A 27,164-nucleotide genomic window follows, 5' to 3' on the forward strand; every position below is an offset into this window, starting at 1 on the left:
ACCTTGTATAGCTGTAGCAAGACTTCCTGATCACTTGCTGTATTTGCATACTATTCTTTTGTGTTTCATGCACAAGTACCCCCAGGTCCCACTGTACTGCGGCACTTTGCAATTTTTCTCCATTTAAATAACAACTTGCTCTTTGATTTTTTTCTGCCAAAGTGCATGACCTCACACTTTCCAACATTATACTCCATCTGCCAAATTTTTGCCCACTCACTTGGCTTGTCTATGTCCTATTGCAGAATTTTTGTGTCCTCGCGCATTGCTTTTCCTCCCATCTTTGTATTGTCAGCAAACTTGGCTACGTTACACTCAGTCCCTTCTTCCAAATCGTTAATATAGATTGTAAATAGTTGGGGTCCCAGCACTGATCCCTGCGGCACCGCACTAGTTACTGGTTGCCAACCAGAGAATGAACCATTCATTCCGACTCTCTGTTCTCTGTTAGTTAGCCAATCCTCTATCCATGCTAATATATTACCCCCAACCCCGTGAACTTTTACCTTGTGCAGTAACCTTTTATGTGGCATCTTGTCGAATGCCTTCTGGAAGTCCAAGTACACCACATCCACTGGTTCCCCTTTATCCACCCTGTTCGTTGCATCCTCAAAGAACTCCAGCAAATTTGTCAAACATGACTTCCCCTTCATAAATCCATGCTGACTCTGCCTGACCGAATTTTGCTTATCCAAATGTCCTGCTACTGCTTCTTTAATAATGGACTCCAGCATTTTCCCAACCACAGATGTTAGGCTAACTGGTCTATAGTTTCCTGCTTTTTGTCTGCCTCCTTTTTTAAACGTCCTTTGTTAGTTTACTCTCATTCTATTTTCTCTATCGATTTCTTGATCATCCTTTGCTGAATTCTAAAATGCTCCCAATCCTCAGGTTTGCTACTTTTTTTGGCAAAATTATAAACCTCTTCCTTTAATCTAATACTATCTTTAACTTTTTTTCCCATGGTTGGACCAATTTTCTTGTGGTGTTTTTATTCTTTAAGGGAATGTATATTCGTTGCAAATTATAAATTGTTTCTCTAAATGTTTGCCATTGCTTATGTACCATCATCTTTTAATCTAGCTTCCCAATCTACCTTAGCCAACTTGCCCAAACATAGTTTCCTTTGTTTTGATTTTAGACCCTAGTCTCAGACTTGACTACATCACTCTCAAACTCAATATAAAATTCTATCCTATTATGATCACTCGTCCCCAGAGGCTCCTTTTCTACAAAGTTATTAATTAATCCTGTCTCATATCACAATAATAGATCTAAAATAGCCTGTTCACTGGTTGGTTCCTCAACATACTGAAAACTATCTTGAATGCATTCCGTGAACTCGTCCTCCACACTATTACTGGAAATTTGGATTGCCCTGTCTATAGGAAAATTAAAGTCCTCCATGATTATTGTGTTACCCTTTTTACATGCACCTCTAATTTCCTGATTTGTATGGGTGCAGCTGAGGTGAACCTCTTGGTTGGTTTTGTCCATCAAATGTACTCCTTGTCATGATACAGGTTTCCAACGGATTTCAACCCTGAATTAGAGAGTCGGTTTTGGGAGTGCTAGTGTAAATCGACTCCACACCCAAGGTGAACTCTGGAGTAATTTACTGGCACTTTGCTTAGTGCAGTAAAAAGGCAACATGAATCATGTTGTCCAAACAAGAGGAAAGAACAAAGAAAATAATTCAACTTTCTAAAGCTAGTACTTACAAAAGGTAGAGTCTGAATATAGTTCTCTCCATTCCATTTCCATTTGAAATATTTAATTCTCACTTCTATAAATTCTAATCATCAATCCCGCCCCCGACTCCCAGCATATAAGCATATAAAAACATGCAAAATAGGAGCAGGATTAGGCCATTGGCCCCTCGAGCCTGCTCCACTTATTTTTGAATAAGATCATGGCTGATCTGATCTTGGGCTCAGCTCCACTTCCCTGCCCGATCCCCATAACCCTTCACTCCCTTGGGTTATATGATCTAGGAGCACAGGACGTGGTGCCAAAGATAAATATTACAAAGTTATATTGTCAAAAAAAAGTGAGTAATTACGTATGATATAGAATCGTAGATTTATATGGTACAGAGGAAGGCCATTCAGCCCATCATGCTTGTGTCGTCTCTTTTGAAGAGCTATCAAATTAGTCCCACTCCCCCGCTCTTTCCCCATACCCCTATAATTTTTTTCCCTTCAAGTATTTATCCAATTCCCTTTTGAATGTTACTATTGAATCTGCTTCTATCACCCTTTCAGGCAGTACATTACAGATAACAACAACTCACTGTGTAAAAAAAAATGTTTCCTCATGTCGTCTCTGGTTCTTTTCAGTCACCTTACGTCTGTGTCTTCTGTTTACTGACCCTTCTGCCACTGGAAACAATTTCTCCCTATTTGCTCTATCAAAACCACCTCTATCAAAACTCCTCTTAGCGTTCTCTGCTTTAAGCAGAATAACCCCAGCTTCTCCAGTTTCTCCACAAAATTGAAGTCCTTTATTCCTGGTATCATTTTAGTACATCTCTTCTGCACCCTCTCCAAGGCCTTGACATCCTTCCTAAAGTGTGATGCCCAGAACTGAAAACAATACTCCAGCTGAGGTTTACCCAGTGTTTTATAAAGGTTGAGCATAAATTCCTTTCTTTTGTACTTTATTGCTCTATTATTAAAGCCAAGGATCTCATGCTTTTTTAACAGCCTTCTCAACTTGTCCTGGCATCTTCAAAGATTTTTGTATGTATATCGCAAGGTTGCTCTGTTCCTGTATTATCTTTCCTCATTCTTCCTACCAAAATGTATCACTTCACAGTGTTAAATTTCGTTTGTCATGTTTGTGCCCATTTCGCAGTCTATGTCCCCCTGGTCTGTTACTATCCTCCTCATTGTTTACTATATTTCTGAGTTTCATGTCATCTGCAAACTTTGAAATTATGCCCTGTGTACCCAAGTTCAGGTTATTAATATATATTAAAAAGAGCAGTTGGTCCTAATACCGAACCCTGGGGAACACCACTGTATACTTCTCTCCAATCTGAAAAATAACAGTTCACTACTCTCTGCTTTCTGTCCCTTAGCCAATTTTGATTCCATGCTGCCATTGTCCCTTTGATCCCATGGGCTTTTATTTTGCTAACGAGTCTATTATGTGGTACTTTGTCAATTGCCTTTTGAAAGTCCATGTACATAACACCAACCATACTATCCTCATCAACCCTTTCCGTTACGTCATCAAAGAACTCGATCAAGTTAGTCAAACACGATTTGACTTTAATAAATCCATGCTGATTTTCATTTATTAGCCCATACTTTTCCAAATATATACTTTTGGAAATTGTAATTAAGCATTATCTGATATTACTCACTTCACTTTATAGAGAACGTTTTGTGGAATGCAGTGCTTTCTGCTTGAGCTCAGTTCTCTCAGATTTATTCAAAGAACCAACTGGAAATAAATCATAGGGCTGATATCGTGGATTGAAAGAGAAATTCAAGCTTTTCTCGACAGGGAAAGAGTGATTAATGGAAGAGGGCAGATTTCACTGACCAGCTCGAAGCTGTCAAAATGTTTTCAGTCGTGGTTTAAAGACAACACCTCCGACAATGCAGCACTCCCTCAGCATTGCATTGGAGTGTCAGCTGAGATTTTGGTGCTCAAGTCCCTGGAGTGGGAATTGAACCCATAGCTTTCTGACTCAGAGGCAAGTGTGCTACCCACTAAGCCACAGCTGATGCTGTTTCATTATGAGGAGAGATTACACAAATTAGGGTTGTATTCCGTAGCATTTGGAAGATCAAGGGATGATCTGATCGAAGTTTTCAGGATATTAAAGGAAACACATAGGGTAGATAGAGAGAAACTATTTCTGCTGGCTGAGGATACTAGGACTAGGGGGACATAGTCTAAAAATCATACAGGTTGAGCATTGTTTTGATTGTTAATTGTTCATTTTAAATCGGAGATTGACAGCTTTTTGTTAACCAAAGGAGTTAAGGAATATGGGTCAAAGGTGGATTGTATGGAGTTAGGTCGCAGATCAGCCATGATCTCATTGAATGGCGGAGCAGGCTCAAAGGGCTGAATGGCCTACTCATGTTCCTATGTTAATGGATTCTTACTCCTGAGAATTGAATGTGTTTCTCTGCAGTCACTTAGGGATGAATTTCTATATTCAAAACGAGGTACCGGCAGCCCTAACATTTGCATGACAAATAAAGCATTGAATTTAATCAACTAAAACAGATCAAAGTTTTTTTAATGTTTTCATTAGGAAAGCAAGCAACATACTTCAATTAATGCATTTTCTTTTGCCAGTTTTCTTTCCTCCTTTCCTGCGGGTCATCGTCACTATTTCCCTGTCTAGAAAAGTTCAGAATTTTTCTTTCTTCTCTTTCAGTCGACGATAACAGCGCAATGATTTATTTCTAGATGGTTCTTTCAATATATTTTAGAGGGTTACTCAGACTGGGATGCAGTTCGAAGGTTGCAAGCAGCAACTCAGTACCTGATCCAAGTGACCAATTTTCAACCTTGAGCCGATACGGCACGTGTTGGCAGAATGTTCTACTATGGGAAGCATTCACAGCCAAATCTAATCCTGAACACTCATGTATTTTGCAACATAGTACTCAGGAATGCATGGTTGGGGTTTCTCCTCCCAAGTGCAAAAGTACTGAGGCCAATTGTAGTGTTTTTACTGGTGCCTTGAATCAGGTAACTCAGCATAGCAATCACATTTGTGGTCTTTCTTGGCTCAGTTCCATGCTGGATGGTAATTTCCCACTGAGACATAACGTTAGCTTGAATACTTCAAAATGTTTCAAGAATTTCAAGTTTGGGGATAGGCAGGAAAAGCATGGCAGTTTACAATGCTCTGACCAGAACTTGGTCTATGTTTTCTATTTTCCAGCAGTGAAATAAATAGAAGTACAAGAGAAATAACCCCATTTTCATCTGATTTTTAGCAGTTCAGGTGCAATTGAATACATACAGGTTGAACATTGTTTTGATTTTGCATTAAATCGTAAGCCATACCACTTCATGGATTCAATTGCGCCGTTTTTTTGGCTCACGCCGTTTTTTCTGGCGTATTTATTGTTTTCCAAGTTTCCCCCTGCGACCTGCGCCGGCGTAACTGACTTAGTTACGATATTTCTAGGACAGTTTTTTTTTACGTCATGTCTGCGCCGGTTTTTTTCAATTGTTTGCAGTTTGGCCAACATTTTTTTCTCGGAGGTCAGCGTATCTGGCCACTCCTGAAAAATCTTCTGGTGAGTTAAGAAAACCAATGCACATTTACAAATCTGCGCTGAAAGACGCCATTGTTTTTGTTTTTAAATCGAAGATTTTGGAGGGAGTCAAGAACACTGTCAAACTCAATAATAAAGTTCAACTTTTTTTTAACCTGTCAACATAGAAGTGTAAATTTGTTGGATTTCAGAAGTTTTTTTTTACTCACACACACGCCACCAGCGAACATCTTGAAGCAGGGCTGGAGAGTCGGAGGTTTGGCCGGCAGAATCATCCCCACGCCCGGACACAGGAGCTCGGGGTTCAACGACACAACAAGCCACGGGGGGAGGGGGGGGGGAGATAAGGGAAAGAGAAGAGAGAGAGAGACCGATCAGAGGGCTTGGAGTCTGGGGAAGTCACAAGACTCCAATTAGTAAAGGCTTGGGGGGGAGTAGAGGAGAGAGATGCCGATCGGAAGGCTTGAAGCCTGTGGGGGGGGGGGGGAGAGAGAGAGAGGAGAAGTCACTAGATCTTTGTGTGTGGTCCATTCATACAGACCTGGAGAGATACAACTGCGAACCTGTGCTGCCTGCTTTCCTGCCATTTTGAGCTTCTTTCAAAGGTTAAATTTAAGTATGGGGGCCATACTGACAATGCCATACCTTGTGCGAGCCTTCTGCATCATGGTGTTACGTAGGAGACAATTGATTCAATTTCATCGCATCCGGAACATCAGAACCCATAGGAGGCCTTACCCACCTCGGGTATATCGAGACAGGTGTTCGTACCTGCACCTGAGTGATGCAAACTGTGTCAGAAGGCTGTGATTGGCAAAGAAGTTGTAAGTGAAATCTGTGAGTTGGTCAAAGCAGCCCTGCAACCTAGAAGCATCAGGAGGATTGCTTTGTCAGTTGAAGTGAAGGTTACAGCTACACTTTCATTCTATGCCTCCGGTTCGTTTCAGGCTACAACTGGGGATGTGTGCGCCATCTCTCATCATGCAACACATGTCTCCATTTGCCAGGTCACGGCCACACTGTACGCGCATAGGAATGACTTCGTAAAGTTCCCCATGACTGCCCAAGCAATCCATGACACGGCTTTGGGCTTCTTCAGGATTGCTGGCTTCCCAAAGGTACAGGGCTGCATTGATTGTACTCACATCGTCTTGCAAGCACCTTTGAAAGATTCCGGGATGTACAGGAACAGAAAAGGCTTCCACTCTATTAATGTGCAGCTCGTGTGTGATGACATGCATCGCATCATGTCAGTCGATGCAAGATACTCTGGCAGCACCCATGATGCGTTCATCCGACGCGACAGCGTTATATCTGCCATGTTTCAGAAGGGCGGAGCTGGCTACTGGGAGACAAAGGGTATGGCCTCGCCACCTGGCTCATGACGCGTAACCCGGACGGAAGCTGACCGATAATATAACATGTCGCATGTTGCGACGCGCAGCATGATAGAGAGGGCCATTTGCATATTGAAGCAGTGTTTCCGATGCCTGGACCATTCCGGAAACTACTTGCTGTACTCCCCTGCGATTGTCGGTCAGTTCACTGTTGTGTGCTGCATAACTTAGCCATCATGAAGCAGCAGCACCTGGTAGTGGAAGACCCACCTGCGGTGAGAGTGCCTGATGATGATGATGTGGAAGATGCAGGTGATGAGCAGGAGGAGGAGGAGGAGGAGGAGGACGACGACGAGGTTGAGGAGGACGACGAGGTTGAGGAGGCCAGAGCACAATGTCGGAGGAGGGCGGGCCATCGTGCTCCTTTAACAATTGCTCCAGCCTTGCGCCAGCAGCTCATCCCTGAACTTTACCGATGCCTGAGAGCTGAGCGACAACTATTCCACATGGAAGTGTTTACTGTTTGGAGCTGTTCCATAATGTGTTGTGTTAATGGAACATGATTCATTTTAATGTAAAATATATTTTATTCAAAAGTTTACAATGTACTTACAAGAATAATTTTATTAAAGTTATCAAACTTTACTTTAATATCGCTCTAAGATCACTTAAAAACTTTAAGATCATTGATAAACTTGTAAATTTACATAACTTACAAAAAACTTTTAATTTGAGAACAGTTACAACAATAACCATAACAATAACAATAATAATAACAACAACAGCCGCAAAGAAAGGCTGCGCTTGGTCTTGGACACGCCACCGCCCTGCCCACAGACGGTGGCACAGTGTTTCTGGGCTTGATACTAAGCTTATTCTTTCTAACATCTCGGGTACTGCACACCTCTTGAGGGTGGGGGGCGTCAGTGTCGGGGCAAGTTGGAGGGCCCAGGCGGCAAGTTGGAGGGCCTGGCTTTGGTCTCTTCAGAGACTGGTATGGGGATTGGAGTGGGAGTGACAATTGATTCTGTCAATGGACGCGGGATCTGGACGTGTTCCCTTATTGCAGCAGATAACTCCAACATGCCATCCCTCATGTGCCCTGACAGCGTCTCAATGACCTGCAACATTCCCTCCCTCATGTTGAGCAAAACTGTCTGAACTACCTGCAACATTCCCTCCCTCATGGTCAGTGACGTGGTTTGCACTATCTCTTATATTCCCTCCCTCATGGCCACTATTCCCTCACTGATGGTCCCGGATATCATTCTCATTTATCGTGTCATTGCTGTTACTTCTCCTGACAGTCCCGCTCCCTCATCACTCACCCCACTGATGGCGTCCAGGAGTGATCAGGTAAGGTCAGTGCTCTCTGCACTCACTGCCATCATCTGAACCACACCTTTTAGATCCTGCAGCTGGGTGTGCCTTGCTGCACCACACCACTGGCACCCGCAACCTCGGAAGGTGTGAAACCATGGAATGTCTCACCAACACTCAAACCACTTGTTATGGAAAGGGCTGTCACCTCCATGAGTGGCACCTCCTCCAAAGTCAGTACAGTAGTAAGAGCTTCATCCAGCTCCATCCCCTCTCCCTCCCCCTCACCCCCATGTTCTTGGTCTGGAGAGTTGGATTGGAAGATGTTCTCCTCTTCAGACTGATCTGAATGTTCTTCTGCATTGTCAGGGTTGGCCTCAAGTTCTGCAAAAGACAACAGAACAGTCAAATGGTTCGCAGCAGAGGAGGGGACAGGGTGGGTGGCATGAGTAGGCTCACACATTGCAGGCCAGGCAGCAGATTGATTTGAAGGATCATGATGAATTTGCAGGACTTACCCTCTCCCTCGAGTGTGGGCCCAGCTTGTGCAGTACTGGTTGCTTTTTTCCAGGCAGGACCCATCAGAGCAGCGACCCGCTCTTCCAAGGGTGTCAGTGGGTGCAGATTTGCTGGGCCTTCTCCTGTTTGAGTTCTTTCCCTTTTATTATGTGCCACCTTCCTCTGCAAAGATGAAAATGCAACTTTCCAGAGAGGGTGTCTTTCTGCTGGGTGGGATATATACAGCTGGTCACATTTACAATTGCAATTCCATTGAATAAATGAAAATATTACTTGCACTAACTACTTGACCAAGGTCCTGCCATTTCTTTTTACACTGGCCTCCAGATCTCGTGGTGGTCACCATTGCACAGTAATCTGCAACTTGGTTCCAGCAGTTCTTCATTGGTGGAACTTTTATGTGACCTCTGCTGGTCTCCAGCTCCTGCCATCTGTTCTCGATCACAGTAATGCCTCCACTTCTTCCTGTAAGAAATTCTTAGTCCTTACACTGCGTTGCAGCTTGTATTGCTGCAGTTGCGATTTTTCCAATGCTCTCACAGCACTCCTTCTCTCATACACAACTGGTTCTTTAAAAGTGGGCAATTGCCAAATCTGAGCTGTGCTGAGCATGCGTGTCCATTGGAACGACATCAAAAACGTAACTTTTTTCCGCGCATGCACAGAACGTGCGGCTTCGTTTTTCGGTGCATACAGCAGGCACCACTCCCCGAGGTGACTGGACACAGGGCACGGCGCCAAATTCGAATTATACATCGGGGAAACTTTGGCAAAATATTTCGGCGCATTTCTGGCCTAGAAAAACAGGTGTAATTCTGACAATACGTCAGAAAATGGGCTTGGGGAAAATTGAGTCCCATATCATTACATACTATTCAATGGATCAATTAGTAGTTCTACGGCATTAACTAATTGATCAATTGAATAAGTACAAAATAAATCATACACTAATTCTCATTCACGCACTGCTAATCTTGTGTAGTTAACTTGCAATTGCACCTTAGTTTTGGTAAAATTGCTTTTGCATTTGATGAAAGCAGATATTTAAGCAATTTAGCAAAAGAAATGCATTGCATTGGATTAGAACAGCTGGCATATAAATAACATTTTAGCAGTTATTCGTTAAGTACTTTATATCTCTCATTTTAGCAGCAGCTAATTTCCCACAAGACTGATGTGCACATTAGTCCTCCTTAGTTGTAGCAACAGATTAAAATACGTGATTAACTGCCCAGAAAAGATGTAGCAGCTGATCTTACCTGCTACGTCTGGAGTAGAGTGTGCATAACAAGATTGTCTTTAATTTTCAAAAGTTGAAGGGCAGACTGATATAGTCCCATGATCTCAGGCTTGCAATGCCTTGTAGCAATTGGGGTAGGCAAACTGTAATCATAACAGACTGTGACACCTATATGACTATCTTTTAAATAGTTTTAAGGATGTGCTTATTTGTACTGCAGAAATGGCCACCACGCTCCACCCTTTGTTTCTGATTGGCCCCTTGGAGAATAAGGCACACCCTGAAGATTCACAGAAATGTGTAACTGGAACCACCCATCCCAAGGTCTCACTGACTTTGCAAATTGTAACTTGACCCACTTTGACTTCCTGAAGCGACAGAGGACAGTGCTCCCGAGAAGACAACAAGGGCCAGCCAAAGTGTCTTAGCCCTGTCCAAGTGCATGCATCCCCCAGCCGAAATGCCTTACCCCAGTCCAAGTGCATACCTCCCCACCACCCCCCCACCCCCCCGCACCCCACCCCACCATAGATGGGGCAGGCATTGTGTACGGATTGTTAACAAGTTTATTGGGTATGAAGTAAATAGCGACAGTGTTGTGACTTCTGGATATCATCCACTCCAATGATGTCCCTTGTAGGGGGATGGAAGAACGTGATCCGTCTTCCCCTCCACCCCCTCTCTCCCCTCCCCCTCTCTCTTCCCCCCCCCTCACTCTCTCTCCCCCCCCTCCCCAGCCTCTCTCTCCCCCCTCCCCAGCCCCTCTCTCCCCCCTCCCCAGTCTCTCTCTGCCCCCTCCACAGCCTCTCCCTCCCCCCTCCCCAGCCTCTCTCTCCCCCCTCCCCAGCCTCTCTCTCACCCCCCTCCCCAGCTCCTCTCTCTCTCTCGCTCTCGCTCCCTCTGCCCAGCCTCTCTCTCTCTCTCCCTCTCTCTCCCTAGCCTCTCTCTCGCTCTTTCTCTCTCCCCCCAGCCCCCCCCCCCCTCTCTCTCACTCTCTCTTCCCAGCCCCTCTCTCTCTCAGCCCAGCCCCCCCCTCTCTCCCTCCCCAGCTCCTCTTTCTTTCACTCTCTCCCCAGCCCCCCTCTCTCTCTCCCCAGCCCCTCTCTCTCTCTCTCTCTCTCCCCAGCCCCTCTCTTCCCCCCCCCCACCCCAGCCTCTGTCTATCTCTCTCTCCCCCAGCACGCCTCTCTCCCCCCCACCCCCCAAGCTCTGTCTCTCTCTCTCTTTCTCTCCCAGCCTCCCTCTCTCTCTCCCCCAGCCGCTCTCTCTCTCTCCCCCAGCCTCTCTCGCTCTCTCTCTCCTTCCTCTCCCTCTCTCCTTCCTCTCCCTCTCCCTCTCCTCTCCCTCTCTCCTTCCTCTCCCTCTCTCCTTCCTCCCTCTCTCTCTCCTTCCTCTCTCCTCTCTCCCCATCTCCTTCCTCTCTCTCTCTTTTTCCCGCTCTCCCCCCAGCCTCTCTCTCGGGCCCCCAGGACCGCCGCTGTTGGCCACACGCCAGCCGGGGGGATAGGGGGGTAGAGAGTCGGAGCCTCAACTATTTTAGTTGTGCACTTTAAACAAATGCCCCCTGCAAGGGGGGGTGGGGGGTGGGGGGTGGGGTCATACTCCAAAATATTTTTTTTCAGTGCCCCTTTATTTTTGGGGGTTTATTTTTGAGGGCACCAACACACAAATTATACAAGTTGCCCTCTGGCTAAAAAGGAGGGGGGCCGCTAAAACCGGCAAATTAAACTTTAAACTTAAATGATCAAATTAAAATTTGGTTGCCAGGGGTGATGATGCACTCCAGTCCCTCCGGCGCCAACCTCTCACGGAAGGCCGCGAGCGTACCGGTGGACACCGCATGCTCCATGTCCAGGGACACCCTGGCTCAGATGTAACCGCGGAAGAGAGGCAGGCAGTCGGGCTGAACGACCGCCCGCTGCTGGACCGGCTGATGGCCCCCTTGGCCATGCCCAAGAGCAGTCGTACGAGGAGGCCTTCCATCCTGCCCGCTCCCCTCTGCACAGGGTGCCCAAAGATCAGCAGTGTGGGACTGAAGTGCAACCAGAATTTGAGGAGCAGCCCCTTCAAATAATGGAACAAGGGCTGCAACTGCGCACATTCGATAAAAACATGGAACTCGGACTCTTCCAGACCACAGAAATTGCAGGTGACCTGGGAGCCCGTGAACCGACTTAAAAACTTATTGCACGGGACTGCTCCGTGCAACACCCTCCAGGCCAAGTCCCCAATAAATAGAGGGAAGACTCCCACTCCCAATAGAGTGCACTCCATTGGGGACCCCTCCCCTTCTGGACGGCAAGATGGTGCGCCATGGCGTGTCCGGACAGCAGACGAGGATGGCAAGGTGGAGTGTGTGCAAGAGCAGCCCGTACAGGAAATCCCTCCACGCAGCACTGAAAGGCACAGAGAGGATTTCCCCAAGGAGGCTCAAGTTGTGAGGCACTGGCTCCCAAGGGAGGTTTTTGGGGCTTGGAGTCAGAGCCTCAGGTCCTGCTTCTCGGCACCAGGTGCATGGAATGATTCGGGCCGGGATGGGGGGAAGAGCTTGACAGCGGCGGGGCTTGTCGCCTGTCTGTCAAAAAAGTGCAGTGCGGGCATGGGGGCGGGGCTTGACAGACACCTGTCTGTCAAAAAAAGTGCAGTGCAAATAGTTACATCATAGTTTTAAACACCCTGCTGTATCATTACCATAGTAAAAGGAGACATTAATACAGGTGAAAAAGATTGCAGAAATGCTCGCAACAACATCCTGGCTGTAGTGCTCCAGTACAGCTACAACATTGGCATCTACCCGACAAAGTAGTAAATTGCCCAGCTATGTCCTGTCCACAAAAAACAGGATAAATCCAATAAGGTCAATTACCACCTCATCAGCTTACTCTCATTCATCAGCAAAGTGATGGAAGGGGTCATTAACAGTGCTATCAAGCGGCACTTAACCTGCTCACTGATGCTCAGTTTGGGTTTAGCCAGGACCACTCATCTCCAGACCTCATTACAGCCTTGGTCCAAACAATGACAAAAGTACTGAACTCTAGAGGTGAGGTGAGGTGAGAGTGACCGTCCTTGACATCAAGGCAGCATTTGACCGAGTGTGGCATCAAGGAGCTCCAGTAATATTGAAGTCATTGGGAATCGGGTGAAATCTCTTCACTGGCTGGAGTCATAACTAGCATAGTTGTGGTTGTTGGAGGCCAATCATCGCAGCCCCATGATATCACTGCAGGAGTTTCTCAGGGCAGTGTCCTAGGCCCAAGCATCTTCAGTTGCTTCATCAATGAACTTTCCTCCATCATAAGGTCAGAAGTGGGGATTGTTCGCTGATGATTGCACAGTGCTTACTTTCATTCACAACTTCTCAGATAATGAAGCAGTCCATGCCCGCATGAAGCAAGACCGAAACAACATTCAGGATTGGACTGATAAGTGGCAAGTAAGGTTTGCACCACACAAATGCCAGGCAATGACCATCTCCAACAAGAGAGAGTCTAACCACCGTCCCTTGACATTCAACGTCATTACGGTTGTCATATCCCTCACCATCAATATTCTCGGGGTCAGCATTGGCCAGAAACGTAACTGGACTAGCCACATAAATATTGTGGCGGCAAGCGCAGGTCAGAGTCTGGGTATTCTGCAGTGAGTGACTCACTACCTGACTCCCCAAAATCTTTCCACCATCTACAAGGCACAAGTCAGGAGTGTGATGGAATATTCACCACTTGCCTGTATGAGTGCAGCTCCAACAACACTCCAGTAGTTCGATACCATCCAGGACAAAGCAGCCCGCTTGATCGATGCCCCATCCCTCACCTTGAACATTCACTCTGTCCACCACCGGCTTACCGTGGCTGCAGTGTGTACCATCTATAAGATGCACTGCAGCAACTTGCCAAGGCTTCTTCGGCAGCACCTCCCAAACCCGTGAGATCTATTATCTAGAAGGACAAGGGCAGCAGGGGCATGGGAACACCTCCAATTCCAAGTTCCCATACAAGTCACACACCATCCTGACATGGAAATATATTGCCATTCCTTCATCGGTGCTGCATCAAAATCCTGGAACTCCTTAACAGCACTCTGGGAGTACCATCACCAGAAGGACTGCAATGGTTCGAGAAGGCAGCTCACCACCACCTTCTCAAGGGCAATTAGGGGTGGGCATGCCAGCAACACCCACGGACCTGTGACTGAATGGAAAAAAAACACTGATCCATGTACTACCAACAGATAAATCTATATCCCAACATGGTGCAGAATACAGTTTCATATTCATTCCATGTAGAAGTGTTAGTAAAGTTCAGTTTACATTCTGTTAGTGGTACACTCACACAAGTTGAGTATCAATTCAAGAACTGAATATTATGGTTTCTTCTCTATTTTCAGGAAATGTTACTGTTGTTCCAATTCTGAAAACCATTGGTTTAGGCCTTGGAGTTTTAATCTGGGCTGCATTTAATCTCCTGATGGGATGGGCCAGTTCAAGGTAAGTCCAAGTAGCTAACTACACTGTCCTGTTACTACCACCACTTACTCACTTTGGTTTAGAGAGTACAATTGCAACTGAAGAATTTTTATTAGGAGAGGGAGAATGTATTCTAATACTGCGGTCCCTCCATTTTGGCACTCTAATATTATTGTAGCTTTTAAGAATGTTTATGGCTTCAGTGTCAGTGGAAGAACTTGAATAAAGTATCCCTACCACAATTTACATTTTGAACAGTGGATAGAGATGATCGGCAGCTACTGCATTTAGGTGCTAAGGCAATCTCAAGAGAAATCACTAAGGTAATATATGAGATTAATTAGTGCGTGAAAATGCTTGCCCAAGTGTTCTTCTAGCTTATTCTCAAGTTTTAGTGGCTAGGTCCAGATCAAAAGTATCTTCAATAACTAACTGGGGGAGAAGATCTATTGGAAAAATAAACCAAGTAAAATGTGTAATCCCATGAGCCGGTGCAGGTAGATATTTTGTTCATGTTTGGGAACTCGCCATCCATTGGTTATTAAATCAGGTTTAATTATTTAATGCACCTGCTGGTACCTCCCACAAAAAGAGAGGGTTTGGCAACCGCCAAGGAGGCCCATTAAAGACTTCGAGAGGACATACAGATTATCAGAAATGTAATTTAATATGGTGAAATGTGAGATAATAACTTTTTGATAGGAAAAATAAGGAATAGGAGAGTAACAAATTAATACATTTGTATAAGATAATGGTTGAGCCACAATTAGACGGCTGTGTGCGATTTGGAGACTTTATTGTAGAATGAACATTAAAGCCATAGAGAACATACTATGTAGATTCACCAGGAATGATACCAGAGATGAAAAATAAAAGGCTGAGGAGATTGAATAAAATTTTTAAAATTATGAAGGTTTTCAATAGTTTTTCTTCGTATACTATATTTCCACGATTGAGGAGCCAGCAATGATGGCTCATCAATTTAAAATTACTACTGAGGAAAGAAGTTGGAAGAAATTTCTTTATTTAGAGAATCATTAGAACATAGAATTCTTTGCATCAGGGAGCAATTTACAAGGGATATGGCAGCATAGTGGTTACGTTACTGGACGAGTAATCCAGAGGCCTGGACTGATTATCCAGAGACATGAGTTCAAATCCCACCATGGTATCTGGGGAATTTAAATTCAGTTAATTAAATTAATCTGGAATAAAAAGCTTGCATATGTAATGGTGACCATGAAGCTATCAGATTGCTGTACAAACCCATCTGGTTCCCTAATGTCTTTGAGGCAAGGAAATCTGCCGTCCTTACCTGGGCTGGCCTACATGTGACTCTAGACCCACAGTAATGTGGTTAACTCTTAACTGCCCTCTGGCCTAGCAAGCCACTCAGTTGTAACAAACCGCTACAAAGAAATAACATGGAATTCAGCAGTTCAAGAACGAACAAAAAAAATTAAGGCAGAGAGAGACCACTTTTAAGGGAACTATAGATAAACATTTGATGCAGAGGAAGATAATGGGCAAATAATGAGTTTATATTTGATTGATCTAACAAAGAGCCATCACAGACCTGATGGATTGGGATGGATGACCTCTTTCTGAGGTTTGAATCTACGGTATTCCATTATTTCGCTCCTTTGGGCCCAATTTTACACTGCTGCGTCCTGATTTTGACATCTATCCCATTCCATCTTAGTTTTCCAAAAATTGCTTGCAAAGAAAGTTGTCCCCAATTGGCATGACAATACTCTGCCACAGAGCTCTTCCTTTCTATTGTTGCAGTCTTACCTGGTTTCTTTAATCTCATGCCCCTCTCTCACCCCCGGAAAAAAAAATCCTAATTTTAGGTTGAGAACCGTTGGTAAGTTTTGGAACAAAAGTACCAGATGTAGGGGGCAAGTTTCCACCCTCTGTGTGGTGCACCGACTTTCTGGAATAAAAAGGGCACTTGTGATTCTGCGAGCTCCTCAGAACGTCTTCGTGCTCGGCGTAGAGCAGCACAAGGAGTCGGGGGCGGAGCCAGGTCCCAGCGCTGAAAACAGTGCCGGGACCTCTGCACATGCGCGCTAGAGTATGCTCCTCGCCCCCGAGGCTGCATGGGAGTGGCACGAAGCACGCCGGCCCTAGCCCTGGCCGAATGGGCTCCCCGGGTGAAGATCGGGTCTCGGACCTCCCTCCCGTTCAGCCTCCCCTGCCCTCTCCCCTCCCTCCAGTTCAGCCCTTCCCCCTCCTCGCCCCTGCTCCCTACCCCCTCCTCTCCTCCCCCGCCTCCCTCCAAGTCGTCGGTGGGGTGTGCCCATCCGGCATCTCACTGTGGGCGGGCCCCGTCCGAAGTGTTGGCGGCGGCGGCCCGGCTTCCAAGTCGGTGGCAGCGGGGCCCGTTCAGCCTCCCCCCTCCTCTCCATCCCTCCCCCCTCCTCCACCCCCTCCCTCCTCCTCCTCCACCCCCCTCCCCCTCTCTCCCCCCACCCCTCGCTGTCAGAAACACAGAGACACTGACAGAGAGAGAGAGAGAGAGAGACACTGACAGAGACAGAGAAAGAGACACTGGGGGGTTCTGTCCCAACACACTGTTGGAGGGCTCCCAGTGCTGTAGTAGGTGAGTAGAAACTTAATTTTTTATTTATTGATTTTTTATTATTTTTTTTATTTTTAAATTTTTTTTGATTGATTTATTGGTTGATTTATTGATTTATTTATCATTTATTATTGTTGATGGCTCATTATTTGTAAAAGTGAAGTGTTTAATGTTTGTAAACCCCCCTTTCCCGCCCCCCCCCCCCCCCCCCCCCCCGCCCCCATCTCTCGTTCCCTACGCCTGATTTATAAGTGTAGGCAAGGATTTTCTGAGTGTACAAAAATCTACACTTACTCCATTCTCAGTTAGTTTGGAGTAAGTTTTCGCTGCCTAAACTTGCAAAACAGGCGTAAGTGGCTGGACACACCCCCTTTTGAAAAATAAATCTGTTCTAAAATGAAGCTATTCTAACTCACTAGAATTGGAGCAAACTAAATGCCAAGAATTGCAATTTCTAAGATGCTCCATTCTAAACTAATTGCTCCAAAAAAATAGGAGCAACTCAGGCCGCAACTTGAGCCCGTAGTGTGGTTAAACACTTGACTCAAGACCATACAGCCTGACAAAAGTTGCTTCCTCATTAGAAAAAAACTACAAATACATGATCAGCTGATCAGATGTAGGCTTTAGTGGAATTTAGTGATGTAATGAATTAGAACAGTCAACTTACCCTTGAAAATTTAACTAAAACCATTTTCAGACTGGTTTTGCTGACTAAGTCCCGTGTCCATATGTGAAGTAAATTGGGAAAATTTTGTTTACTTTCCTGTGGCCATTAGTTTACAGCACAAAATTGCCTATTATTTCTCACTGAATTGGCAATCTCATTCAGGCCACAAGAATGTTTCGTATAGGAAATGAAAATGCCATACTGGTGGTGCAGGGGTGGTGTCTTGTGAGGATGAGAGCAACTTACAGGAGCATTTGCACTGCATGTAATGCACTGTGCTTGATGCAAGTGTAAAAAATGGAAAAGTGTTAATTTCCCCTGCACTGCCATCCTTCACTGCCTTGGTGAGATTAACTCTCTTGCAAAAATGCAATTTTCTCTTTCTGTGAAGGTAGTAAATATTAACCACATGATTGAGGGGCATAATTTGGATTTCTCTGTGCAACTGTATTGTACATGTAGAGTCATACAAAACGGACTTGATGTTCCCATCTGGTAAGTTCTATTTTCAGGTTAAGTGTCATGGGATAGTAAATTAGTCTGCATCAGACATGTAACTATGATTCATTGAATAGCTGACAGCCAACTATGTTAAGTGGCCAGTTGTTGATTTGTATAACATTTCTGGCACAATTTCCTTGTTGGATGGTAATGAGAGTGAGTAGCCAGCTTTTATTTTAGTAAACACTAACCTCATGAATTAGTCTGATAAGAACATAAGAATTAGGAGCAGGACTTTGCCTTGCAGCCCCTCGAGCTTGCTCCGCCATTCAATAAGATCTTCGACCTCAACTCCACTTTCTCACCAGATCTCCATATCCCTAGAGTCCAAAAGTCTCTGAAACTCAGCCTTGAATATACTCAACGATTCAGTATCCGCAGGCCTTTGGGATAGAGAATTCCAAAGATTCACAACCCTCTGAGTGAAGAAATTCCTCCTCATCTCAGTCTTAAATGACCGACCCTTATCCTGAGACTATGCCCCCTAGTTCTAGAGTCTCCAGCGAGGGGAAACAATCTCTCAGCATCTACCTTGTCAGTTCCCCTCAGAATCTTGTATGTTTCAATCTGATCACCTCTCATTCTTCTAAACTCCAGAGAGAATAGGCCCAATCTACTCAATCTCTCTTCATAGGACAACCCTCTGATCAATCTGGTGAATCTTCATTGCACCGACTCTAAGGCAAGTATATTCTTCCTCAGATAAGGAAAACAAAACTGGGCACAGTACTCCAGGTATGGTCTCACTAAGACCCTGTACAATTGTGGCAAGGCTTCCTTGCTCATGTACTCCAACCCCCTTGCAATAAAGGCCACATGCCATTTCCCTTCCTAATTGCTTGCTGTACCTGTCTGCTAACTTTCTGTATTTCGTGTATGAGGACACCCAAATCTCGCTGAACACCAACATTTAATAGTTTCTCACCATTTAAAAAATAATCTGTTTTTCTATTCTTCCTACCAAAGTGAGTAACCTAATTTCCTCACATTGTGCTCTATCTGCCACCTTATTGCCCACTCACTTAACTTGTCTATGGGCCCTATTTTCCACTTGCTGGATTTTTGGCACCCGCACATGTTAACGTCCGATTTTTTTGAGTACGTTTGTGCCAGAAAAAATAATCAGGACTTTCACCAAAGAAATATTTGAATTTTGTCCCACGCACTCCGAAGTTAGTCGGGGGTGGGGGGGAGCGGAGCTTCAAGTCTGTGCTAAAAACTCTCTGGGCATGCGAGAAAAGCTGAAGTTGCCACGGCAACCAGAGACACTGAAGCAAGCTGAAGCCCGCTCCCCTGAAAGGTTGGTACCCCAGGGCTGCTGAAAGGGCCACAAAGGACCTCTCCCCACGCTGTATGCACTGCTACCGCACCCACCCCCATCCCGCTTGCTGGATCTGTGGCCACCGCTCCTCCCCCTCACACACCCCCCCATGGACCCGCTGCATTCCTGGGCCGGAAGGACTGCAATGCCTGGCCGAATGGCCCTCCCGCTCCCGAACTTCAACTCGCAGTGGGAAAAGGACTGGGGTGGGGGAGGGGGACATTCGGCCCGGGAATGCAGCGGGTCCAGCCGATGGGGAGCAGTCCTTTCAGCCCGGGATTGCAGCGGGTCCAGCCGGTTGGGGAGCAGTCCTTTCGGCCTGGGAATCTTCTTCCCTTGCTCCAAAACGAGTTCCCTGTGGGGGAAAAAAAGGTATTTTATCGTGTATTCTTATTGGCTCCCTCCTGTCCTCTTGCGGCCCACGCTGATTCCTTAAGTGAACCTATGTTTTTTTTTGCTGGATGTTTGGGCAGTGTGCGCCGCGCTGAAAAAAGTCGTGGATGGCCAAAATCGATTAAGTCCATAAAAACGGCGCCCTGTTTTGACTCGTGTCTGCGGCAAAAATTCTTAAACTGGCGCATACGGTCGGTGCCGGCGTCCAAACATTGGCGAAAGTTGGAAAGTGAGTATTTCACGACAAAAAGCGTTTGGACACCAAAAAAACGGCGCGGTCATGGCGAAAACAGGGACCATAATCACTTTGCCGGCTCTTTGTGTCCTCACAGCTTACTTTACCACCTAGGTCTCGGGTGAACCAGACATTCTATGTTTTACTTTGGTAACAGCAAATTAAAATCTTCATGCATTAATGTAAGTCAAAGTAAAATTAAACGAAGTTGCTTCTAGTGCTGTCAGCTCTAGTTTCAAGCAGAATTCCTTCAGGAATGGAGTTTCAATGTACTGAACTATGTGATATGATCTTCCCATCAGTGATTATGCTGTTTTACGTTGAACAGTAAAACTGGGATAAATTCCCACCCCGGTCGGATTTTTAGAAATGGTATTACAGGATGTAATTATTTTTAGTTGGTATTCATAAAATAAAAATTGGGAATGACTTGAAGGCATGTGATGGTGAATTTTATTTTGTTAGTGTGCAGTGACACAAGCAGCAATACAGATGAATAGCCTCTGTTCAGGAGCACAAGACAGGAATTTTTGGCCATGAATATTAATTTAGCTATTGTTCCAATTGCAAAATTGCATCGGCATTTGAAAATGGCAGAAATGTAGTACCTATATTCATTTTGGTATCTCCTACATATGCTCTATCAATTTATCAGTAAGTAAAAAATTACCAAAGCAAGATCTAGGCGAGACAGCTAGGGGAAGGCGGGTGTGGGGGTAGGGCTGAGGTTTTTAAGAAGGACTGTTGCACACAAATAAGTTGATATGTACCCATAATTGCTCTGAAACTGTTGTCCTGAAAATTGGATGTAATCACAATGATTTGCATTGGCCTATAGTGCCACCAAGTGGTTTCTAGAAAAAAGTTTATTTAAAAAAAATGTTTTTTATAATAAAATAATTGAGACTTTTACTGGCAAAAATGAGACAATTGTGTGAAATTTCCAAAAATATATGATTTTTAAATGTATTTGAGTTGATCATTAAATGATCAAGACCTCTTTTATTTTTGGATGCTCAGTAACTTTGATGCTGCTTTGTTGACTATTTGTATATAGTGGAATTCATTTACTATATAAAATGGAAGATTGAGCTCTTGTGAAGGCTCATTGGGTAAATACAGAGTCAAATGTGGTAATAAATCATAAAGGCCAGTGATATTTCACATTTAATCCTGGGTCTGTGTTTAGCTAGCTGATCTCAGATGGTAGTGGTGGGGCAAAACAATTTGCCTTGGGATAATGGGTAAGGGGGCAAAATAATCCAGGGTCCCAATTCTGATTTTCCATTCAGTGACCTGAGACGTTTGCAGACATTAGGTGAGAATATGAATTACTTGCTGACGCTTCCGTATCAAGGCTAACCTTTGAAGGATGACCTGGAGGGTTACTGATGCCCACAGCATTGTGTCCTAAAAATTGATACGTTCAGTAGAGGTGGAGAGAAAATTGGAATTAGAGCATTGTAAGCTTGCTGATATATTATGATGTGGCACAAATCAATACATACAGTATAGAACAATAACAGCTTGTATTTATATCGCGCTTTTAACTTAATGAACAATCTCAAGGTGCTTCACAGGAATATTATGCAATACAAATTTGACACCGAGTCGCATAAGTAGAAATTAGCACAGGTGACCAAAAGCTTGGCTAAAGAGGTGTGTTTTAAGGAGCGTCTTAAGGAAAACGAGGTAGAGAGATGGAGAGGTTTAGGCAGGGAGTTCTATAGCTTGGGACCTAGGCAACAGAAGGCATGGCCACCAATGGTTGAACGATTATAATCAGGGATGCTCAAGAGGGCAGAATTAGAGGAGCACAGGCATCTCTTGGGGGGGGGGAGGGGGCAGGGGTGGTTGTGGGGCTGGAGGGAGATTACAGAGATAGGGAGGGGCGAGGCCATGGAGGGATTTGAAAATAAGGATGAGAATTTTTAAATCGAGGTGTTGCTCAACTGGAAGCCAATGTAGGTCAGTGAGCACAGGGGTGATGGGTGAGCGGGACTTGATGTGAGTTAGGACATGGGCAGCAGAGTTTTGGATCATCTCTAATTTACATAGGTAGAATGTTGGGAGGCCAGCCAGGACTGCGTTGGAATAGTCAAGTCTAGAGGTAACAAAGGCATAGAATGAGAGCTGAGGCAGCAGATGAGCTGAGGCAAAGGCAGAGACGGCGATGTTATGGAGGTGGAAATAGGCAGTCTTAGTTATGCTGCAGATATGTGGTCGAAAGCTCATTTCAGGGTCAAGGTTTCGACAGAAGTTGGGGAGAGGGATGGAGTCAGTGGCTTGGGAACAGAATTTGTGGGACCGAAAACAATGGTTTCGGTTTTCCCAATATTCAATTGGAGAAATTGCTGCTCACCCAGAACTGGATGTCAGACAAGCAGACTGACAATTTAGAGACCGTGGAGGGGTCGAGAGAAGTGGTAGTGAGGTAGAGCTGGTGTTCTCTGAGGCATGCAAAACTGTATCTGCCCGACGGACTGTTTCCTGTTATCACTTAACATTCATGGCATCTCCTTGAATTTTGATTACTTTTTTTTATCTCTGGTCTTCCTGTTCCTTCAGCAGCCATTTCTGGTAAATTTGGTTACTATTCTTTTCAAAGCCCTCTTTCATCCTGATAGTATGGTTGCTAGCTCACCTGCCTTTTTGTGGCCTACATTTCTTTTCCAATTCTAATCGTATTGATCTTGGTGAAGAATCCATTGCTCCATTCTGTTTTATCATTATAACTGTCATCAATCTTTATCATTGACAGGTCTGTTGGATCTTCTGTTTTCTGGATACAATAGCATGCCTTGTCCTGATGAAATCTCCTGATCTTATCTCTGCCAAATGTAATCTCTTTGCTCGCTCTTAATCCCAATAACTTTTTTCCTTCTATTTGGAAATTTACTTATGTTCATCCTATCCCCACTGGCTTATTGTCCTTGCTTTAGTTCTTTCTAACATTGTTTTCTAACATTCTAACCTAACATTCTAACTTATAATGCTAAATTATTAAATAACTGGAAAGTTCTGGCCCAATCCATGATTGCCGGTATGGTTTTCAGCATGAATGTTTCATTGGTGATCTTATTGCCTATGTTGTGCACCTCTGCAATTCTGCACTTGCAAACCTTGGTGAAACATGACAAGCCTTGGGTTCCCATCAAAGCTATTGTGCATAGCTATCTAATTTTGCTTCCAAATTACTTGGTCACTGTGAGAGTTGATTGCTCATCCTCTAATTTTATGTTTTGCTATCATTCAATCATGGCTTCTGTCCTTAGTGCTCTTTCCTTCCTCTTCAATTTATTCTCCCATCATTTCAATGACGCTCTTGCTGCTGATTTTACTCACATCCATCCATCAATTTCCTTCAAATCACATGCCCTGAATACTTACTGTTAATTAATACTATTGGAGAAACCAACATGGAGCTGCTGTCTCTGAGCCAGGAATTAAGGTTCTAAACGCAGAATCTTAAATTCTAAAAATTTTATTAGAAGAACGATACTCACAGAACACAGACGGTGAGGCAAAGTCTACGGAAGACTGCAAGTTACAGTTGTTGAACTCAATCTGCAGGGTGGCCATCCCTTGCTGTCCCAAACTTCCTTACAATGGTCTTTTTAAACTCAGCTAAAAAGCCAGTACATCACCCGCTCCATGTCCTTCACTCTTGGTATTATATTGAATGACATCAACTCAGCATTCCAAAGAGTGGATCTTGTAACAAAAGCTGTCCTTACAAGTACAGAAAAGCTAAATATATAGTCGCCAGACAGATAGATTTATCTGTTAGAAGATTGGAATTATCCAAAACTATCTTGTATGATGACAATTACAGCCTTGCAAATTTGAACTGATTTTGTTGACATTCTACAGATATCACCAGTTTCAACAGATTCTGTAAAACTGTCTCTACTACAAAATAAAATCCTGAACATAAAATAGATTCTTTAGTAAAACCTTTCCCACTCGCATCCAAACATCATGATCTTCAACAGAGCAATGATAGTCATGTTTCCTTCAATTCTTCAGATAGGTTATTAATGTCTATCACTAGTCTAAGCAGCAGCTATCGCATCTTAACTTGGATGGCTTTGCCCATGGTCCTTTTTCATCGATCAGCATTCCTGGCCATGCTATTTTGATCTCATATGGAACTTTCATCCTCAGCATTGCTAAAGCTCCAAAAAGCTTGGTGTCTTGTTTTGTGGCAAAGACTTTTTTCCCCACTCAACAATTCTTTAGCTAACCCAAGTGCATGCAACACTTAAATACTACATCTATATGCAGGGAAACTCTTATAGCATCTTTCTCATACTCCTGCGTTTCCCTTCTCTCTGTCAATGCACACTCTCGCTCTTGCTGATCTCTGTTCTACATAAAAGACCTGGAAGCTAATCGAACTATCTCCCTGCCCCAATAGAAATTTTTCAATTTATCTTCGCCTTCTGTTCCCTATTTTCAATAATTACTTTTTTTTTAAAAAACTTCTCAAATGCCTTCCAAAACCCCAAGTAACTATCCCCTGCTTATCCCTCATCTGGTTCAGCTTTGAAACAAAGCTAGCCTGAACCTTTTAAAGAGGAGGTGCAGTATGGCTGGACCAGGTGTCGGCAGTCGTTCAGGAACTGAATCTGACCTGGGAAACAGTGAAGAATGGCACAACATGGGAGAGAGCGGGCTCCAAGGTTTTCGGATGCTACACTAGAGGCGTGGGTGGAGGAGGTGGAAAGTAGGAGAGAGGTCCTCTATCTACAGATGGCCAGGAGGCCCTCCAGACACATGCGCAAAAGGCAGTGTGAGCAGATAGCCTTGGCGGCCAATGCCAGGAGTCAAACCCGAGGACCTGGATGGGGTGCCGCAGGGAGTTCAATAATCTCACGTGAGTGGCCAAGGTCAATGAATGTATTTTCAAATGTCATATCCTACCAACTACACCACTAACCTCAGCCACTGCTCAATGTACCACACCCCCATCATTCACCTACCGGCAATCTCTATCGATCAGGACTTATACCGAACTTTCAAAGCTTCACCTCACCCTCTTGGCACTGCTGCAAGTCTCACACCCATATCTCACAGCTTGCACACACTGCGAACTATTCAATCATGACACCACATCACCCAAACAGATTGCATGCCACTCACTGACGCACTACACTCTCTTTTGCAGGACAAAGTGGCGCACAATCGGAAGCAGCAGGAGATAACCAGTGGAGGAGAGGCTCACCTGCATGTCCTAATCCACATGAAGGAGACGGTAATGGCCAATATTGGAACGGCCATTGCTGAGGCTGTGGCCAGCGGCAGGGCTGAAACCATCAAAGATCACTGTACCCTCATACCTAATGCTCCTTCTCATGTCCTGCTTCCCCCTCATCTCACAATTACTTCCAATTTACAAGCTGCACATGGTGTAAGCATGCACCTCTTATTTCCACCACCCCCCCTCCCCTCACCACAACCTTGCCCTTGTGCCTTTCACCTATCAGATACCCAAGGACTGCAAACTGTCCAGGCAGTGATGGAAGAGCAAGATGACAGTGATGATGAAGACACATTGCGACACAGTTTCACACTCACAGCCACCAGCTCAGATTCTGACACTGCGTGTAATTTAGAGGATAGCATAGATACAGGATCTGCATGTGGTGAGGCACTGGGCATAAGTAGCCTGCAGTTAGAGCAGGATACAAGGATAGCGCAGGTGTCAGATGGGCAGAGGGTGAGGTTGCACATGAGTTCCGCTGCAGAGGACATCCCTTCCAGCATGAAAGTGGTAGCAAGCTCCATTAGCACACTTGTGGACCCAACCATAATGCAGTGTTTGATGGCCGATGTCTCGGCTTCCATTTGAGCACAAGCAGCAGCCACCCAATGTCTGAGTGTTGCAGTGGAAGCTCAGATTGCTGTCATGCAAGGTCAGCTTGTTGCCAGGCAAGCTCAGATTGATGCCTTCATGGTTACTGATTACAGTGTTCAAAGAGTCTTGCAGTGTGTCACAGCAGTCCAGCAATCTGTCCTCCCAACAGATTACTAGGATCGCTGAGGTACCACCCCAGGGGAGTGGCAGTGGCTCCATGAAGCACAAACTTGCTGTCCTCTCTAGGGAGGACAGCATTCATCCTCCCACCACTGCCACTCTGCCAGTACCCTTGCAGTTGCCTGTCAGCCAGCCAGCCCAGACTGCTGCCGTCCATGCCGAGATGGTGCAGTCCACAGCCGGGCCTTCTAGGCTCAGAGCTGCTTGAGGTTGTCCTTCAATGCCTTACACAGTCTCTTCCACCGAATATCAACAGCCTTCCACCAGCCATGCTGCTGCCACTGGGGTAGCACTGCGTAGGAGCACTAGGACAGACAAAGGCACTAAGGGAATTCACGAGGGTAATAAGTTTATGTTAGTCTGCGATATGGCATGATTTGATTTATAAATTTGGTTTAGAATTTTTATTTTGTGATGGCTTTTATTTTTGCATTGTGGTCACACCGGCGCTGTGAGGGACGGTTGGTGAATGGGGAATTGGGGTTGTGGTTAGTTTTTTTGCATTTGGATGAGTACTTCATGGACAGCCTGGGCAAAAAGCATCTGTCTAGGTTGCCTCCTCCCTCTTCATCTTCCTGCTCCTCCTCAGCTGGTCGCCGTATAGCTGGTGGCAAGGGCTGTACCCGAATGATGGCAAGGTTGTGCAGCTTGCAGCAGTCCACCAGGAATCTTGACACCCGCTCTGCCCAGTACTGCAGGTCTCTTCCAAGCAGCGGAAACATTGTTTAAGGATGCCAGTGGTCAGCTCTTGTCACATTTTGTGTGGCAGCATGACTTTCGTTGTATACATACTGCACACGTGTGCGTGGGTTGTGCACTGGAGTCATGAGCCATATCATCAGTGGATAGTCCTTGTCATGCTGCGGAATGAAGGCATCATGGCTGCTGCCGGGTACCAGAAATTGATCTGCATGATTCGCAGATGGTCACATACTGGTGCACTCCCTTTTGGTTCCAGTATATGGCAGAATTGACATGCGGCGCCTGCAAACTGATGGGCGTGCAGTCAGTGGCACCCTGCACCATGGGGAAGCCTGCAATCCTAGCAAAGCCATGTGCTCCCTCCGTCTGCTGGTCTCTGGCAAGAGAGAATGTAATGTAGTCAGCTCTCTTTGAATAAAGAGCTTCCGTGACCTCCCTTACGCAACAGTGGCAAACTGCAAGAAGTTGCAAATATCTCCAGCTCCATCCTGGAAAGTACTGGATGCATAAAAGTTCATCGCCACGGTCACCTACACAGCCACTGGCAAGGCAGGTGATATATTGCAGTGAGGACGTCCT

General features: G+C 45.1%; 1 protein-coding gene across 4 annotated transcripts in view; it reads left to right on the plus strand.

Annotated features, from left to right (window-relative positions):
• The window catches only part of LOC139247666 (transmembrane protein 144-like), a 135,933-nt gene that overhangs the window by 59,673 nt on the left and 49,096 nt on the right, over positions 1 to 27,164 (plus strand). For all 4 annotated transcript variants that reach the window (XM_070871754.1, XM_070871777.1, XM_070871759.1 and 1 more), the window contains one exon: positions 14,061 to 14,160. In XM_070871754.1, the coding sequence (XP_070727855.1) occupies positions 14,061 to 14,160 (100 nt within the window). The remainder of the gene's footprint in view (positions 1 to 14,060; positions 14,161 to 27,164) is intronic.

The sequence above is a fragment of the Pristiophorus japonicus genome, chromosome 2 (genome assembly GCF_044704955.1).
Source record: "Pristiophorus japonicus isolate sPriJap1 chromosome 2, sPriJap1.hap1, whole genome shotgun sequence".
NCBI classification, from domain to species: domain Eukaryota; kingdom Metazoa; phylum Chordata; class Chondrichthyes; family Pristiophoridae; genus Pristiophorus; species Pristiophorus japonicus.